General features: G+C 39.3%; 1 protein-coding gene across 16 annotated transcripts in view; it reads right to left on the reverse strand.

Annotated features, from left to right (window-relative positions):
* Nucleotides 1-19,585, reverse strand: part of LARP1B (La ribonucleoprotein 1B) — a 134,375-nt gene extending 114,790 nt beyond the window's left edge. For 6 of the 16 annotated variants that reach the window (XM_055550532.1, XM_055550531.1, XM_055550533.1 and 3 more), the window contains exons 1-5: nt 17,944-18,737; nt 8,385-8,443; nt 7,953-8,012; nt 5,779-5,956; nt 4,174-4,314 (exon numbers count right to left, since the gene is read on the reverse strand). In XM_055550532.1, the coding sequence (XP_055406507.1) occupies nt 4,174-4,314; nt 5,779-5,956; nt 7,953-8,012; nt 8,385-8,443; nt 17,944-18,448 (943 nt within the window). In that variant the 5' untranslated portion in view covers nt 18,449-18,737. The other 10 variants (XM_055550542.1, XM_055550541.1, XM_055550543.1 and 7 more) reach the window with 8 other exon arrangements.
* Nucleotides 19,586-19,793: the final 208 nt, after the last annotated feature.

Consider the following 19,793-nt stretch of genomic DNA (forward strand, 5'->3'; position numbering starts at 1 on the left):
GAAAAAAGGAAATGAAAACAGAAAAACTGAGAGAAGATATCAGAAGCACAATACACGAATTATATCCAGCATGCATACAGAACTCACAAATGTATCTCATGCACATGCACATTCTCACACATGCAGTGACTTAGATGGAAAAAAATCATTAAAAGATTGGAAGGGCAAACAAGGAAATGGAAAGAGACAATAAAAAAAGATGTTCAGTGTCACTGGCCTTGAGAAATGCAAGTTAAGACAATCAAAGGGTATTTTCTAATCTGTACCAGTGTGAAAAATATTTTAAGGTCCTATAATATTAAACATTGACCAAGATAGAGAAGATAGAACTTTTGTATAATGCCAGAGTAAAAACAAATACATTTCAATTTTGAAAAACTGAAACAATGAAATAAATGTAAAGGTTTGTATACCCTAGAGACCAGGGTTTCTCACCCATGGCATTATTGACATTTTTGAATCAGATAACTTTTTAGTGTGGGGGCTGTCCTGGGTACTGTAGGATGTCTTTGTGTTATCCTTAGTTTCTACTCACTAAATACCAGTAGCAAGATTTATAATTTTATATGTCATATTTTGTGGACAATTGAGTAAATATAACTATTAACTAGATTTTAGATGATATAAGGGAATTAGTGTTGATTTTCTTGGATGCTGCATTTTCTTGGGACATCAGTGCTCAAGTGTCACAATATCTGCAAGTTACTTTCAGATGATTCAGCAGATGAATTAAAGATAGCCAAATTACTAAATCTAGATGGTGATTAGACAGGTATTCGCTGCACAATGCTTTCATAGGACAACACGCCTTAAAAATTATTAGACTCAGTAGAAGGTGCTTCCCTGGTGGATCAGTAAAAAATGCACTGGCCAATGCAGGGTACATAGGTTTGACCCCCAGTTCGGTATAAGTTTCTGCATGCTGTGGAGCAGCTAAGTCTACGCACCACCACTACTGAGCCTGCGCTCTAGAGCCCATGATCCACATCAAGAGAAGTCACTGCAATGAGAAGCCCATGCACCACAACTATAGAGAACTACTCCCCCACCACAACTAAAGTAAACTCACGCAACCAAGATTCAGTACAGTCGAAATTAAATAAAATATTTTAAAAATAAAAAACAAAATAAAAAGACTTCAGTAGAAAACTAAAAACCAAATGCTCAGGGAATTCCCTGGTGGTCCAGTGGTTAGGCCTCTGCACTTTCACTGCCAAGGGCACAGGTTCAATCTCTGGTCAGTGAACTAAGATCATGTTGTGTGGTGCACCAAATATATGTATGTATGTATGTGTCTGTGTATCTGTGTAAATATATATATGTGTGTGTGTATATATACATATACACATTTACCATACCACCTAGCAATCCCGTCCTAGATGTTTACAGGAAATAAAGACATCTGCCCACAGAAAAGCTTGTATACAAATGTTGATGGCAGCATTAGTCATAACAGCCAAAAACTAGAAACACGCCAAATATCCATGAACAGATGAATGGATAAAGGAGTATATCCATTCAATAGAAAACTGTTATGCAATCAAGAGATAGAAATTACTGATATATGGAACAATACTGATGCATGTGAAAATCATTATGCTGAGCAAAAAAATACAAGAGGATATAATTTATATGGTCACTGACCTACAGCCAGACATACTGGAATGTGAAGTCAAGTGGGCGTTAGAAAGCATCACTATGAACAAAGCTAGTGGAGGTGATAGAATTCCAGTTGAGCTATTTCAAATCCTGAAAGATGATGCTGTGAAAGTGCTGCACTCAATATGCCAGCCAATTTGGAAAACTCAGCAGTGGCCACAGGACTGGAAAAGGTCAGTTTTCATTCCAATCCCAAAGAAAGGCAATGCCAAAGAATGCTCAAACTACCGCACAATTGCACTCATCTCACACGCTGGTAAAGTAATGTTCAAAATTCTCCAAGCCAGGCTTCAGCAATATGTGAACCGTGAACTTCCTGATGTTCAAGCTGGTTTTAGAAAAGGCAGAGGAACCAGAGATCAAATTGCCAACATCCGCTGGATCATGGAAAAAGCAAGAGAGTTACAGAAAAACATCTATTTCTACCTTATTGACTATGCCAAAGCCTTTGACTGTGTGGATCACAATCAACTGTGGAAAATTCTTCAAGAGATGGGAATACTAGACCACCTGACCTGCCTCTTGAGAAATTTGTATGCAGGTCAGGAAGCAACAGTTAGAACTGGACATGGAACAACAGACTGGTTCCAAATAGGAAAAGGAGTATGTCAAGGCTGTATATTGTCACTCTGTTTATTTAACTTATATGCAGAGTACATCATGAGAAACGCTAGACTGGAAGAAACACAAGCTGGAATCAAGATTGGCGGGAGAAATATCAATAACCTCAGATATGCAGATGACACCACCCTTATGGCAGAAAGTGAAGAGGAACTCAAAAACCTCTTGATGAAAGTGAAAGAGGAGAGTGAAAAAGTTGGCTTAAAGCTCAACATTCAGAAAACGAAGATCATGGCATCCGGTCCCATCACTTCATGGGAAATAGATGGGGAAACAGTGTCAGACTTTATTTTTCTGGGCTCCAAAATCACTGCAGATGGTGACTGCAGCCATGAAATTAAAAGATGCTTACTCCTTGGAAGGAAAGTTATGACCAACCTAGATAGCATATTCAAAAGCAGAGACATTACTCTGCCAACAAAGGTCCGTCTAGTCATGGCTGTGGTTTTTCCTGTGGTCATGTATGGATGTGAGAGTTGGACTGTGAAGAAGGCTGAGCGCCAAAGAATTGATGCTTTTGAACTGTGGTGTTGGAGAAGACTCTTGAGAGTCCCCTGGGCTGAAAGGAGATCCAACCAGTCCATTCTGAAGGAGATCAGCCCTGGGATTTCTTTGGAAGGAATGATGCTAAAGCTGAAACTCCAGTACTTTGGCCACCTCATGCGAAGAGTTGACTCATTGGAAAAGACTCTGATGTTGGGAGGGATTGGGGGCAAGAGGAGAAGGGGATGACAGAGGATGAGATGTCTGGATGGCATCACTGACTTGATGGACGTGAGTCTGAGTGAACTCTGGGAATTGGTGATGGACAGGGAGGCCTGGCATGCTGCGATTCATGGGGTCGCAAAGAGTCGGACACGACTGAGCGACTGATCTGATCTGATAGTTAAATTTATTATGAAAAGGTAAATAAAATCTGACAGAAAGTAAACTCGTGGTTAGGGACTTGACAGTAATTTCACTGTAGTTTCTTTGATTATTAGCTCAGTAAAGTTGACTTTTTAAAGGATCCAGAAACATACATAAGAGGCTCCCAAGAGCCAACTCTGAGACAATTTGAGCATTAAAATTAAACAATCACGGTAATGATTTCAACCGCTGAAAATATAAGACAACTTTAGTCCATACCAATAATAACAGGGAGTTGTTCCTTACAGTGGAATGCCAATAAGGAAGCTGCAATAGCTAAATTAGCATTTGTAGCCATCATGGTTAATACCTCAGTCATGTAAGAATAAAACTAAAGCTCATATGAAAAGTCTGATGAAAAAATGGGTATTCTCACATTCTCAAAGTCTCTGACTTCAAATTACATATTAATCACCAAAGGAAAAAAGAGTATCTTTATCATAAAGAAACCTGGAGTACCTCATCTTAATCAAGTGCTGCTCAAAGTTAGTATCACCAATAATAAGATACACCAATATTATATGTATTTTCAAGTTACACACTTGAAAGAAAATCATTTAACTTTTGCAGTATTCTTGGCAAAAACCAATAACCCAATCATGAGGAAACATCAGAAAACCCAAAGTGAGGTACGGCATAGACACATAACTGTCCTATGTCCTTCAGAAAAAGATCATCATGAAAAGACAAAAGTAGAATAACTATCTCAAACTAATAGAGATGAAAGAGAAGACAAGTAAAAGCAATGTGTGATCACAGGTTAGATTCTGCAAAAGACAGAAAAACTGCAAAGGGCATTATTGAGAAATTCTGTCTGTGGACAGACAGACTGTGTTACTGTTCTTATGATATATACTCTTTAACTCTGAATAAGGGGCACAATATCTGCAACTTACTCTCAAATACTTTATATTGTATACATGGTTATTACAATAATGAGCATTAAGGCTAAATTAGTCATTTTTCTCTTAAAATGTTACTCACTTCGTGTGTCATTTCTCCTATTGTTATGTGATGATTTATTTGCTTCAGGTTGACATCTTGAGCTATTCCGGGACCCTGGTCTTTCTTGACTCTCTGGTCTTACATCTTCTAAGTGGAGTGGTACCCATCTGTGCTTATTAGCTTGAAGAAAACAAAATAAAATAATTTAAGGACAATGTACAATTTTCATTAAAGCTTTGCAATTGTGAAAGGATGCTAAATTTTAATTAAATAAATGAAAACTGCAACGTTTCTAAAGCTCAAGTGAAAAGACAATGATAGAATATAACTGGAATTCTTTTGCTTTTAAGTGAAATGCACACTCTTCAATTTAATTCTGACAAAGAAGTTATAAAAAATATTAAGTATCCACACTGCTACTGCTAAGTTGCTTCAGTCGTGTCCGACTCTGCGCGACCCCATAGATGGAAGCCCACCAGGCTCCCCAGTCCCTGGGATTCTCCAGGCAAGAACACTGGAGTGGGTTGTCATTTCCTTCTCCAATGCATGAAAGTGAAAAGTGAAAGTGAAGTCGCTCAGTCACGTCTGACTCTTAGCGACCCCATGGACTGCAGCCCACCAGGCTCCTCCACCCATGGGATTTTCCAGGCAAGAGTACTGGAGTGGGGTGCCATCGCCTTCTCCAGTATACACACTACTTTCATCTAATACTTGATACTTAGGCTTTAGAACAGGGTATACCTGATAATTGTTTGAATACTGATTCAAAACACTTTTAGTTTAAAATAAGTGCCTCAAATTTTAGTTTATCCAGCATAACTACTAATGAGCTTTTTCAAAATGAAGTTTAACTGCAAATCTAACTGCATTTGATAAATCTTTGTATTTTCCTAACTTCTTCAGAGATAAAAGCAATTTGACATTTCTTGTTGACTAAATGATAGCGTAATTAATAGCTATAGTACAGTGAAATCTTTACCTATTCATGGATTGCACAGTTAAGGTTTCAAAATGTTCAGATTTCTGCCCAAAACAATTTTCCACTAAAAGAAAAAGATTCATGGGCAAAGGAAAAACTACCAAATTAATTAAGAGAATATTACTGTATTAATTTCCTACAAATATGGCAAACTATGGACAGATAAGGAAAAGGGAAAACGAAAGAATCTAAAAGTTCTCTAAAGTCTATACTCTAAATTCTAATGAGTATCAGTGAGATTCTTTGGGGATAAATAAGCCCTTGTTTTAGGCTTCCCTGGTGATAAAGAATCCACCTGCCAGTGTAGGAGACACAAGAGATGAAGGTTTGATACCTGGGTTGGGAACATTACCTGAGTTGAGAAGTAAATGGCAACCCACTCTAGTATTCTTGCCTGGGAAATCTCATGGACAGAGGAGCCTGGCATGCTACATTCCATGGGGTCACAAAAGAGTCAGACACAACTTAGTGACTAACAACAACAAACTCCTTGTTTTAAAGATAAACGTGTGCTCTGTGTATGTGTGTGTGCTCAGTCACTCAGTTGTGAAGAAATCCAAACTACTCACTGGTGACTACCAGCAATCAACTGATTAAGTACGATTCTTAATTACTACAGCTCTCTTTAAATACTTAAAATAAAAATGAAGGTATAACAAACTAACCTCTTTTTCGTTGATTACTTAACTGAGCCTCATCCTCACTGACATTTTCACCAGGACCATCTAATTTTGTTTCCCGGTTTTCTTTGCTTTCATTGTTAACACTTCTCTTTTCAACCTTGTCTTCTCTTTCTTTCCTATTTTGTGGCTTCTTATTGCCTTGACTGATGACATTCTGACACTGCAAAAGGTTTTACAGAGTTAAATTTTCATGAACATTTTCTCTAACATATTCCCAAATTTGTGGTAATACCTTACCTACATATCATAAAACAAATGACAACTCTTATCAAAAATAAAAAACTACAAAAGACACTTAAGAGAAAAGTCAAGTGAAAGACAAGGAGAACATAGTTACTAAGTATCTGATAAAAGGACTTGTATCCAAGATATATAATGAACTCTAAAATGCAGCAACAAGGAAACAATTAAAAAGTGGGCAAGTGTTAAACAGATGTTTCATCAAAAAGATATACTGATGGCAAATGTACATGAAAATGTACTTGACATCAACAGAAAAGTGCAAAGTAAAACTACAATGTGATACCATCACACACCTACTAAACTGATTAAAATTAAGACTGACCATGTCAAGTATTAGTGAGAATATAGAGCAATTAGAATTCTCATACACTGCTGGTGGAATAAAAAGTTTGGTAATTTAAAATTTTAAATAGCTACCATAAAATCCAGGTATTCTACTCCCAAGAAAAATAAAAGCATATATCCATGCAAATTTTGTACACAAATGTTTATATAGTAGCTTTATTTCTAACAGTCAAAAAACTGGAATCAACACAAATGTTCACCAGTAGGTGAATGGACAGCATTATATCTATCAATTGACTACTACCCAGTAAATAAGAACAAACAACTCATATATATAACATAAATAAATCTCAAAATAATTAAGCTAAATGAAAGCCAGGGACAAAAAAAAAAGTACATGCTGTATAACTCCACTTATATAAAACTGTAGTAAATGCATTGTATATCAACTATACTCCAAGAAAAATTTTTTTAAAACTGGAGAAAGGGCAAATTAACTAAGTACAGCTTATCAGTGATTGGGATAATGGCATGGAAAGGGACATGACAGAGAAGAGTTACAAATCAAGTTCATTATCCTGTTTGTGGAGAAAGTTTCACAGGTCAAAGTATATCAGACTGTACCCTTCATATACAGTTTATTATGTTGTTTATTCATCAAGTTGTTTCATATATATTAAACTATACTCCCATATTACTGCACAAAATACAAATAACAAAATGTACAGTGTAAAATGAAACCATGGAACCAGATGACTATATATACTACTTCTTTAAAAAGAAAATCCTTTTTATTTTTTATTATTATTTTTTTATTTGGCTGTGGCTCCAACATGTGGGATCTTAGTTCCCCAACCAGGGACTGAACCCATGCCCCCTCCAGTGGAAGCATGGTCTTAACACCTGGACAGCTAGGGAAGTCCCTAAAAAGCCTTTTGACAGACTATTTCAGAATATCTTTTTAGAGCTTCTTTCATAGTTAAATTAGAAATCCATTTACTAAGACTTCCCTGGTGGTCCAGTGGTTAAGAATCACCTGCCAATGCAGAGGGCATGGGTTTAATTCCTGGTCCAGGAAGATTCCTCAGGCCTGGGGTCAACTAAGCCTGTGTACCACAACTGCTGTGCCTGTGCTCTACCCCTGCTCACCATAACTAGAGAAAGCCCAAGAGCAGCACAAAGACCCAGCACAGTCATAAATAATAAAGCAAACATAAAAATCTAAAACTGTTTTTAAAAATCCATATATTGAACATCTTTCGATATGTTATACATATATATATGTATGTATATATAAAGACTTAAGACTTCAACACATTGAAAAAATTTTACTCAAATGTATATAAAATAAATTTTGAAATACAAAATGGGCTTCAATTAGACATTACTTTAAAAAATAATCTATTTGTAGGCATAACGTGAAGTTGACATCACAGTACCCCAACCTTTCCAAATATATGGTCCTGAGAATACAACCAGATGAAGGCAATGGGATGAAAGAAATCAAAGTATTTGAAAAATGGGTACTTTATCAATGTGATTATCTAAATTTGAAGTAAAATAAAGTTTGCATGTGAAATGAGAATACTTTCCCTTTATTTAAAAAAAGGTTTTAAAAGAATACTCACTTCAGTGTTCACTAATTCACTTGGTGTTGGCCAATTTGCCATATCGCTGAAATCACTAGCCTAATAAGTAATAAAAGAAGTGTTATACAAATTAGGAATTTTTTAAATAGAAAAAGATTTTTCTAAAAGTAAATGTAACTTTTAAAATCATCTACATTCATTTATATGTAGGTATTTGCCAAATTAATCCAAAACTTTCTCCAAACAACAGAACCCAGAAAGAATGCTTTGGTCTTATAATCCAACTTCTGGCATGATGAACAACTTTGACTAAACTGATAGACGCAGGATAACATATACACATGGAGATCTGGAAAAGGCTACAATTCTCTAGTATATTAATATCAAACATCAATGACAGAAGAGAAAAATACACAGTAATCTGAGCAGTTCCTTTCAGAATAGTCAAAATTTATTTATTGTCAAATATACCTTATTGGATTTCTTTGTCTTGAGTTTTCCTGCTTTTATAATTTGAGGGGAACTGAGCTCTAAAAAAAAAAAATACAAAGAACTGTTTTTTACAGCCGTATCACTTAAAATATTGACAAAGTAACAATTAAAACAATTTCAGTAAGTCAATGTAGTCATTATTTTCAACAAAATGCAAAATTCTAAGACTCAAATTCCTAACAAGAAATCAACCACATTTCAAACATGGACTGAAAGTGGTCTACAGTGTTCAAATAAAGAAGAAAATATTAACAGCTTACTGAACTGACAGACCAGTCCTTTCACTAACAGGTGTAACATAACACATTTTTGTAAAGTTGTAAAGTTGGTGAATCAATTCCCAATGGGATATATATATATATATATATATATTTTTTTTTTTTTGTTGTTGTTGTTGTTGTTGTTGTTGTTGTTGTTGTTGTTGCTGTTTAATTGCTAAGTAATGTCTGACTCTTTGCAACCCCATGGGCTGTAGCCCTCCAGGCTCCTTTGTCCATGTGGTTTCCGAGGCAAGAATAATGGAATGGGTTACCATTTCCTTCTCCAGGGGATCTTCCCAACCCAGGGATCAAACCCACATCTACGGCATTGGCAGGTGGATTCTTTACCACTGAGCCACCAGGGAAGCCATATATTATATATATAATACATGTAATATTTAAATATATAATCTATAAATATATTTGTATATATAAATATATTCACATACATCAAGAAGCATCCAGAAAATAAGTCAGAAGACTTCAATTTGTCTTTGGAAAAACCAAAATAGCTTATCTCTAGAATCAAGCCATAAAAAATAAAACAGACGTCTGTAAAAGCATGTGTAAGACTATCACAGTATCATCACCTGTCCCAATCTTGAATAAGAACACAATGATGGATAACAATAGTCTCCAAATGAAGCTTTAAAATGTCTTTTTATCTAGCACAATGATTATCTAGTTAAACATGCCCTAAAGTAAATATTAAAGTCGAATAAACAGAAAACACAATAATTTAGTAAACAATGAATCCCATAAATCATAGCAATGACTAATTCAGAGTAAAATAAAATGATTTTTGAGTTAAAACCAGAAAAATTCAAATAAGATATTATGAAAGGAAGCTGGATGAAGGATGACGACATCCCCAGGGATGGGCACACAAGGAGAGTGAAAATTGTAGAAATTCTATTTCTAAAGCAGATAGTGAGTACATGGCTATTTGCTCTACACTTCCTTATACTTTAGGGACACAAGTAAATGTGTAAGTAAATGTCAGTTGCTCCGTCATGTCCCACTCTTTGTAACCCCATAGGCTGTAGCTCGCCAGGCTCCTCTGTCCATGGAATTCTCCAAGCAAGGGTAGCCATTCCCTTCTCCAGGGAATCTTCCCAACCCAGGGATCAAACCTGGGTCTCCTGCACTGCAGGCAGATTCTTTAACATCTGAGCCACCAGGGAAGCATATTGTGCAGTCAGTCACTAAGTCATGTTCGACTGTTTGCGACCATGGACTGCAGCCAATCAGACTCCTCTGTTCATGGGATTTTCCCAGGCAAGAATACTGGAGTTTGTTGTCATTGGGGAGCTTTCCAACCCAGGGATCCAAGCGGCATACTCTACATTGGCAGGAGGATTCTTTACAGTTGAACCACAAGACTATTATTAACCTAATGAGCAATTCACTATCAGGTCCAGCTATCCTATTTCAACAATTTTCCACCACAATTATGAACTCAAAATTTTTCAGCAGCAACCATAGTACAGTTTCATTTTTAATATGACTACTAAGCACTGTTTTGAAAATCCTGACAATTTTCAGCTTATCAATTATTTCATAACAAAATTCACAATTGCACTTCCATTTATAAATAAATCCCCCTTCTCCAACTTGCTTCACCTCTTCTTACAAAGTCTACAGAAACTACCACAGGGAAATGTATACATGCATGTAAATATGCATAGGGATAAATACTTCATTAAGAAAAATGAGATGCAGAAAAAAATATGATGGACGGGTAGGACAAAAAGGGAGGCAGGAAAAAAATCTAATCTAACAAAAACAGTATTTGTCCAAATATTACCTGGAATTTGACTAAGGTATATTCTATAAATAGCACATGTATTTTATGAAAGTTACACAGTATCAAACATTTGAAAGACTTTTCCCTTAGCCAAGTAAAAACACATCCCAAAATATTGCTAAGTCAAGTAAATTATTGCCTGGTGGTTACAAAACACAGCCTTACACAAACTATTTGAAGTAATGGGAAGTAGTTAGGCATAGGCCACAAAAGTGAATTTTATTACAATCAAGAAGACATTAATAATCACAAAATTAAGGTCAGAAATTTAAAAATTATTCTGACCACATAAACTTTTAAACTTCAGTATTAAATGACAAGTTATTTACAAACAAAAATATTTGAATGTAAGTTAATAATCTTTTTGATTTAAAATTCAACATGGTGCCATACCCTACACAGACACTGATTATAACCTCTGGCTAAAAGAAGTTGGGAAGGTAACCCAATACTGTAAATCAACTATACTTCAATTAAAAAAAAAAAAAAAGTTGGAGGTAACTCCCTGGCGATTCAATGGTTAGCACACAGTTCTCTAACTGCCAGAGGCCTGAGTTCAAACCATGATTTGGGAACAAAAGATTCCACAAGCCATGCAGGGCAGCCAGGAAGGAAGAATCTTGGATCTTTATTTCATCACACATTTAAAAATAAAAGGAAAAGAGATTTTTACTTCAACCAATTCTTTTGTTTAAATTTTAATCTCTCAACTTTAACTCTTCCTCAGGTAATATATGGGAAAGTTGATCGCATTTAATTCTGTGGCCTCTATAATTCTGACATTTTATTGACAAGAGTATCTTTAAGTACACACTGTAATTTGGATATTTATAGTTTACCAATATGGTAATTTATTTTCATCAAAAGATATTTGACAAATTATGCTGGCCACTGTGGTTGGATACTCCGGGACAGGAAAGAGGGATTTCTTAATATTGGTTACCAAGTGGCACTTATAGTTAATTTACTTTTTTAAAAGGAAGACTGTCCTAGAACATTCCTATTCCCAAGTCCCAATTGTTTTCACAGAAACAATGTTTCCTGATTAATGAGTTTAGGAAAAGAACTGACTTGCAAAGCCAGCACCTTTCCCCTCTTTCCTTTGGGAGCTAGCTGTCCACAAAAAGTAAGCATTCTGGTCTGCTCCTTCATGCTATTAACCACACAGGGTAGACTACCCAACAGAGGCAGAAAGGGAACACGTAGTTGTGCAACGCCAACTGTGAATACATTTGTCTAATTCCAAATTCAACATAAGGAAGTCCTTTGTGCTGCTCTCTTAGACCACCTCATCAACCCACTCTTTTTTTAGTTAAAAGAATGACATGAGCTTTAAAAAAAACACATCTGAATAAAAGATAAATATGATTCAAAAACGAAATAGCAGTAGCCAAACATGAAACGGCACTAAGAAATTTAAGTGAAGACAATTTTCACCTATTATGCTGACAAAAAAGAAAATGCCAAGCGTTGGGAAGCCTGTATAAATGGACATTTCTCTCACGCTGTTGGAATGAATATGAAGTAGTAGACTCTTTCAAGGGTAATCTGTCATTTAAAATGTATATTTTTGGAATGTCCTGCCAATCCAGTGTTTAGGATTCTGCTCTCACTGCCAAGGGCCTGGGTTCAATCTCTGGTGGGAGAACTAAATAAAACCCCCAAGCCACATGGCAAAAAAGTACTACTACTACTAATATATATATATCCTTTTAAAAGATAACCAACAAGGACCTACTATATAGCACTGGGAACTGTACTCAATGTTCTATGACAACCTATATGAAAAAATAATCTGAAAAAGAATGAATATACATTCTGAATCACTCTGAGGTACACCTAAAACTAACACAACATTGTAAATCAACTGGAATCCAATAAAGTTTTTAAAAATTAAATTAATAAAATGCATATACATTTTAATGAAAAAATTCCATTTCTCAGAAATTATCTGAGAATCAAGACAAGATACAAAGATGTCTGTATAAAATTTTCACTGTAGGGATTTCTGGCGGGCTAGTGGTTAAGATTCCATGCTTTCACTGCAGGGAACATGGGTTCAACTGGTCTGGAAACTAAGATCCTGTATGCCGAGCAGCACAGCCAAAAAACTATGTTCATTGTAGCAGATAAAGGGCTTCCTAGGTGGCTCAGTGGTGAAGAATCTGGCTGCCAATGCAGGAGACACAGGAAACACGGGTTTGATCCCTGGGTTGGAAGATCCACCAGACTTCATTAAAACAAATAACCTCTAGGAAGTTCCCTAGATAACTGTATTTAAATAAATAACCTCTAGGGAGGTCCCTGGTAGCCTAATGGTTAGGATTCGTGGCTTTCACTGCCATGACTGTTCTAGAAAACTGCTCCAGAGATCCCACAAGCTGTGTGGCATAGCCAAAAATAAATATATAACTCCTATATTCAACAATATAGTAGTTATATTATTGGTACTGCTGCTGCTGCTGCTGCTAAGTCGCTTCAGTCGTGTCCGACTCTGTGTGACCCCATAGATGGCAGCCCACCAGGCTCCCCTGTCCCTGGGATTCTCCAGGTAAGAACACTGGAGTGGGTTGCCATTTCCTTCCCCAATGCATGAAAGTGAAAAGTGAAAGTGAAGTTGCTCAGTCGTGTCTGACCTCAGCGACCCCATGGACTGCAGCATTCCAGGCTCCTCCATCCATGGGATTTTATTGGTACATTTATAAAAAATAATACAAAACTTAAGAAATATGACAAATCTGTATGTATTAATATACCAGATTCTACATATAATTTTATACACACATATAGAACAGGTAAAACAAGACCAAGAAAATATTTTCATTTTCCCATGTTCCAAACAAAATGGAGGAAGCTGTTCTTCCAGTATGTCATTAGGTAAAAATCTAAGACTAAAAAAGAAAGCCAACCTAAAAACTTAGAAATATAGAAACTTTAATTAAAAAAAATTTTCAGACAGATGAAGCCTAAGAAATTTAAGCTCCAATGTATACATACACACACTCACGTTTATATGTATATATACATATATATGTATGTATATATATCCAACATATATACACACACATATACATACATGTCTCTGTGTATATATATGTGTGTATATATATATACATACACACACATATATACATACACATAAACAAGTACATGATCTTCATATATCCATTTTTCAATCACTGGTGAGCCAAAATGCAACTTTGAGTATTACTGCAATATCTTAATCTATAAGGAAACAATTTCTGATAAGAAAACAATTCATTTGAAAAGCTTGGATAGTGAGAATAAAAAAATGCAACATTATAGGTGATTTTACTCTAATTTTCATGGCCATAATCTTTAGCAAAGTTCTAATTAAGAAAATGCATTGACAGTTATCAATCATTAATCACATGGTTTTATTATATTTAATGGAGAAATGTCATCAAATGCCATTTTATTACAGTAAATGAGTGCCTTAAAAAAATATGTAAAAAAGCCTACTTACTTCTCAGACTCTAAAATTGACACTATCAATCTGTAGTTACTTTAGAGAACAACCTGTCAACAAATACACTGTGACCTAACAATTCCATGTAGCTATCCTAGAGTAAATCAGACAGTATATAAGAGAAATGCATAAAGATGTTTAAAACAACCAGGATGTTGACTAATGGGTAAATGGCTAAACTGACTACATCAGTTATATTTATAGACCACTTCTCTGCAGTTTTTTAAAGTTTAGACTAAAAAGCATCAACTTTATCACAAGAAAAAAATTTTATAAAAAGTATGTAGATGGTAGTTAACTAAACATATGATGATCATTTTGCAATGTTGTTGTTTAGTTGCTAATTTGTGTCCAACTCTTTTGCAACCCCATGGACTATATGTAGCCTGACAGGCAGCTCTGTCCATGGGATTTTCCAGGTAAGAATACTGCAGTGGGTTGCCATTTCCTTCCCCAGGGGATCTTCCCTACCCAGAGATCGAACCTGTGTCTCTGAAGTCTCCTGCACTGGAGGCAGGTTCTTTACCACTAGCACCATCTGGATTTTCTTGACCCAGGGATCGAACCCACAACCCCTGCATTGGCAGGTGGATTCTTTACCACTAAGCCACCAGGAAGTCCACAATATGCATATGTAAATCTGAATCACACATCTGAATATATATATATTATATATATATATATATATATATAATAATATAATTTAAAAACTCACTGTAAAGAAAAATAAAAGGATCAGGCAAAATTTTAAATTGAGAATAGTCTAAATACACATACAAAACACTGTATTTGGAAATAATTTCACAGAAAGGTCTGAAAGGATATTCAATAAACTGGTAACATGACTATTCTTTTTGAAGGGAACAGCACATTTCTGTGTTTATAAAAACATATTTATGTATAATTTATATAACAAGTAAAACATTATTAGATTTACAGTAAGTTTATTTGAGGTTTCTGGGAAACACACTTGGAAAAAAGGTTGATGGGGGTCAAGAAGCCTAAAGATGAAAAAGAAAAAAATAATTTTTTGTATTGTGACCCAACCACTCAGCATGAACGGTAGTTCCCCAACCAGGGACTGAACCAGGCCCTCTGCAGTGAAAGAGCCAAATCCTAACCACTAGGTCACCAGGCAAGTCCCCAAATCAATATTTTTGTGAGTAAAAATTAAATTTAGAAATTTGATTTTTAATATGCAAAATGTAACCATGGGTACAAGGTAAGTGACTCATAAATCCCATACTGTGACTTTAGTAAAGGTCTTCAAAATAAGTAAAATTACTTTAAACATGGATCGGGGAACAATTCTTTCTAGTCTCCTGACCAGAATTTAAGACCACAGTGATACTATTCTAGGCTCTCTTGTGGGCCGGGCTTTAGCTGAAAAGAGGTTCTTATCTGGATTACCAGAAACACCAATACACAAGCCAGAACCATCCCCAAAGTGGAGGAAAGTGTGTCACAGGGCTGAAGAATTCCTCACTTGCAATTCAGTTAGAACTCCAGGTTCTAACAAAAAATTCATGACTACAAGTCCAGAAATACTTCCCTACATTTCCTATGTTTCTATCTCTGGCAGTAAACTTTCTGGCAAAAATTTTATGGATGGAATTCTGGTACTTCATTAAGTGAGTAACAGTAAATCCTCGTTTGGCTAGGAAAAACGAAAGTTTAATTCTGGTATTATAGCATAATTAATATCCTCTTTCCCTCTCATGAATCTCCTGGTTTATAGGATAAATCACATAGGCTTCCAACGAAAAAGATTATTGTACTAATTTAACACTCCCCTAAGTTTGCACCTATTCTGGACTTTGAACCATAAAGGGCGTCTGCTCCTGTATCATTATTATTGAGGTTGCAAATTTACTTAGGAAAATAGAAAGCTGGCAGACCTAGGTTACAGAAGGCCCTCTGGTATTAAGAAATGAAAGAAAATACATCCACTTCATTCATTTACAAGGCCCAGAAATCTTGCTGAAAGTCAACTAGCTAGGTAGTAGCTAGTCTGGTCTAGAACGCAAGTTGTGCATTTCTACTCCACAAACTCTTATCTAAGTTACCTAGACAGAGTTTTTCAGTTACGAATAGAAGTTGTGTACAAGTACAGAGTCAGTGTGGGGGATAGACTATAAGGTTACTACAGCACTCCAAATATAAAGAACAGTATTCCTGCAGGTACAGAATAGATTCCAAGAACAGAAATGTTGCCTACAGAGAAACATCAGCAAAATTAAAGTCCCTGTGAATCACACCTGGTTAATCACCAGATGCTTAATCTGCAGCAAGATTAAGGTCCCTAATGAAGGCAACTGCAGGCTAATTATAATAAACTGTTAAATATTTTAGCAAAGTAATCTCCAATTAAAATTTGAGTCTTAAAACCTGTCAAGTTAATTGTACAATCAAGAGGGTTGTTGTTTTTGTTTTTTTTTTGGTAGATCACTGACTATAATGTATAATGTGTTTAAGTCTCAAAGTAGGGAGGTGAGACAGACATTAAGATTCACTAAAGTTTTCGATTTAAGACTTCTGTTCTCTTCAGTTAGTAATAGTGGTAAACAAATGGAGCTTTGCAGCTAGGAGAAAATGGTGGTAAGTTTAAATTTAGAGAAAAAATTTTGAGTAGATTTTTCTGTGTTAAGATTTATCAAATGATAATTTAAAGACCATCAAACCTCAGATGTAAAATAACTATTTATTTAAAGTTATACTGTTCTGCAGTATTAAAAAATGATTATTACTGTGTAAACCAGCTAACACTTATCTCCCTCTATTGGAGTTCCTTAGAAGAAATGTTACTATAGCTGCAAAATGTGTCTATAACAATCACCTTATATTTGACCATTCCTTAGTCTCATTTGATCCTCACAACCCTGTAAACACGCTTAAATTTTCCCTGTTTCACTGTTAACCTTTAAGAAAAGCAAACACTTGTAAGTAAACAGCTGTAATTTCTATATGAGAAGTTTAACTTACTACAACTTAATTAGACAGCAAAACTAGTCTTGGTTTATTTAGGATATCTATTTAACTTAAAAAAAAACTGACGTTGTTATAACCAAAATAAATCTCTAGGGAACATAGGGCATTGGTCAGCATCAAATTCAGTGGCACAATCTTACCTCCTCTAGGAAGGAGAGGTAACTGAATGTTTGTTGTTGTATAGTCGCTAAGACGTATCTGACTCTTCGCGACCCATGGACTGCAGCCAATCAGGCTCCTCTGTCCATGAGATTTCCCAGGCAAGAGTACTGGAGTGGGTTGTCATTTCCTTCTCCAGGGGATCTTTCCGACCCAGGGATCCAACAGGCATACCCTACATTGGCAGAAGGATTCTTTACCGTTGAACCACAAGACTACTATGACTACTATTCACCTAACGAGCAATTCACTCTCCGGTCAACTACCCTATTTCAACAATTTCCCACAGTTATGAACTCAAAACTCTTTACTAACAACTACAGTACAGTATCTCATTTTTAATATGACTACTTAGCACCGTTTTGAAAACCCTGACAATTTTCAGCTTATCAATTATTTCATAATAAATCACGACTGCGCTTCCAATTATTAATAAATCCCCCGTCCGACTTGCTTCACCTCTTCTCAGTCTACAGAAACTTCTGTAGGATGAACTGAACATCTACCTCAAGTCAGCTTTCCCAAGTCACTACCACGTGGGGGCAAGACAAAACTGAAGCAGTGCCAGCGCAGTGGCTCAGCTCCATTGCCCCCGCCGTGCCTCCACTTGTCAAGGAGAACCCGAGGTCCCACCTCTTCCTGTCGCTCCCTTCCCAGATGTCCATTTATGTAAATAGGCAGAATGAATGACACCTTGGAACGAAACACCTCCGACTGACAGGGCAAGGAGCCCTGCCCCTGCCCCTGCCCCTCCCCCAGCCCCGCGGAGCCTTGGTCGCCACGAGTCGCCCCTGCACACACCCTCCCGGTGCCTACCGCAGAGGAGCCACAGACCTGCCTCCAAGGTTTCCAGTGGGGGCAACGGCAGAGGCCCCGTCCCGGCGGGGGACAGGTGCTGGGGAGGCTTTCTGGTCCAGGGATTCTCCTTCGGCGGCGGCGGCGGCGGCTGCAGCTTTTCCCCAGAGCTGGCCGCCGCCGCCTCCTCCCGGGCGCTCTCGGCCGGCTGGTCCCGCGGCATCGGTCGCGGCGGCTCCCCGCCAAAGGGCCCCCCTGGCCCGCGCGCCTTGTGCGCCAGGTGCAGCGCCAGGGGCTTCACAGGCACGGCCGCCTGAGGCACGCTGTGTCCCAACACCGGCACCGGCGACGGCTCACCCCGCGCCCCCGCGCTGGTGCCGGTCGCGGCCCTCTCCTCCCTCGCCGCCTCCTTGCCCTCCCGTTCGAGCGGGGGTAGCTGCTCCGCCTGCCGGCTCGCCGCGGCCGCCAGCGACTCCCTCTCAGCTGCTCCCGCGGGAGGCTCCTCCCGAGGGTGAGCGGCGGGCACTGGAATGCGAGCAGACATGGTCCCCCTGCCCCAGCCGCCCCAGCCAGGGGGGGCCCGGGGCAAGGGAGCCCGGCTGCCCTTCGCTCCGCCGGGACACCGACTGGCTCCGGCCTGAGGAAGAGAACCCGAGAACCCGGCCGCCGTCGCCACGGCCGCCCGCGTCGGGTGAGGAGGCCGTGCAGCTCTCGGCGTGCCGCCCCTCCCCGCGTCGAACGGGGCGCTAACCGCCCGTCGGCCCAGCCAGCCTCAGCGGCGCTAGCCCCGAGCCTGCCAACACGCGCCGGGTGTCGCAGCCGCAGCCGCGAGCCCTCACCCGACGAGGCCTGAGGCAAAAGCACCGCAAGCCCAGGCTTGAGGACCTCTAGCAGAGTCGGAGAGGCGCGCGCTACCTCAGCCGGTAACTGCTCGCGGGGGCGGAGGCGGGGCCGGGAAAGGGGGCGGTCCGAGAGGACGGAGTGGGGGCGGGGCCTCCCGGAGGAGCGTGACGTGGCTACTCACCGGCTCCAGACCTAGCCAGGCCGCCGCCCGCGGTGGGTGACTGACGAGCCCGCCTGGGTGCCGCCCTGCTTGAGGGCCGGCCCCGCCCCAGCGGCCAGCCGAGGGGAAAGGAGGGCGAACACGGCGATTCCCCAGCTCCCGGGCCGCGGCGGCCCTCGCTACGGGCACAGGGGCGGGGCGCGCACCAGGCCTCTGTGACTCGCAACCGGCTTGCGCTTCGCTCCGCCGGCTCTGAGGGAGGGGCGGGGCGCCCGACGCACGTGGCTCTGGGCAACCCGGGGCTGGAGTCTCTTTGCCCCGGTCCCTGAAGACCAGTTCCCTCGGGGCAAAGTGGGTAATCTGGGCGGTCGACCCCGGGCTGCTCCCGAATGGGCCTTAGTTTCCCACCACCACCACCGGGCCAATTTGCTCCCTGCGTCCGTCCCTTCGCCCGGTGAAAAGGTTTCCCCCGGCGTTTTCGGGCACTGTGATCACCTGTGATCCTGCTGCTGCTGCGAATCACTTCAGTCGTGTCCGACTCAGTGTGACCCCATAGACGGCAGCCCACCAGGCTCCCCCGTCCCTGGGATTCTCCAGGCAAGAACACTGAAGTGGGTTGCCATTTCCTTCTCCAATGCATGAAAGTGAAAAGTGAAAGGGAAGTCTCTCAGTCGTGCCCGACTCTTCGCGACTCCATGGACTGCAGCCTACCAGGCTCCTCTGTCCATGGGATTTTCCAGGCAAGAGTACTGTAGTGGGGTGCCAGTGCTTTCTCCCCTGTGATCTTGAGCCACGTCCAAAATAAAAAACAGTGTAAACTATAGGTAACTTTAAGAAACCTTTGCCCCGGGACCAGAATTAGTGCATTTCCCCGCCCTTATTCCCA

This window comes from Bubalus kerabau, chromosome 16 (genome assembly GCF_029407905.1).
Source record: "Bubalus kerabau isolate K-KA32 ecotype Philippines breed swamp buffalo chromosome 16, PCC_UOA_SB_1v2, whole genome shotgun sequence".
In the NCBI taxonomy this organism is placed as follows: domain Eukaryota; kingdom Metazoa; phylum Chordata; class Mammalia; order Artiodactyla; family Bovidae; genus Bubalus; species Bubalus kerabau.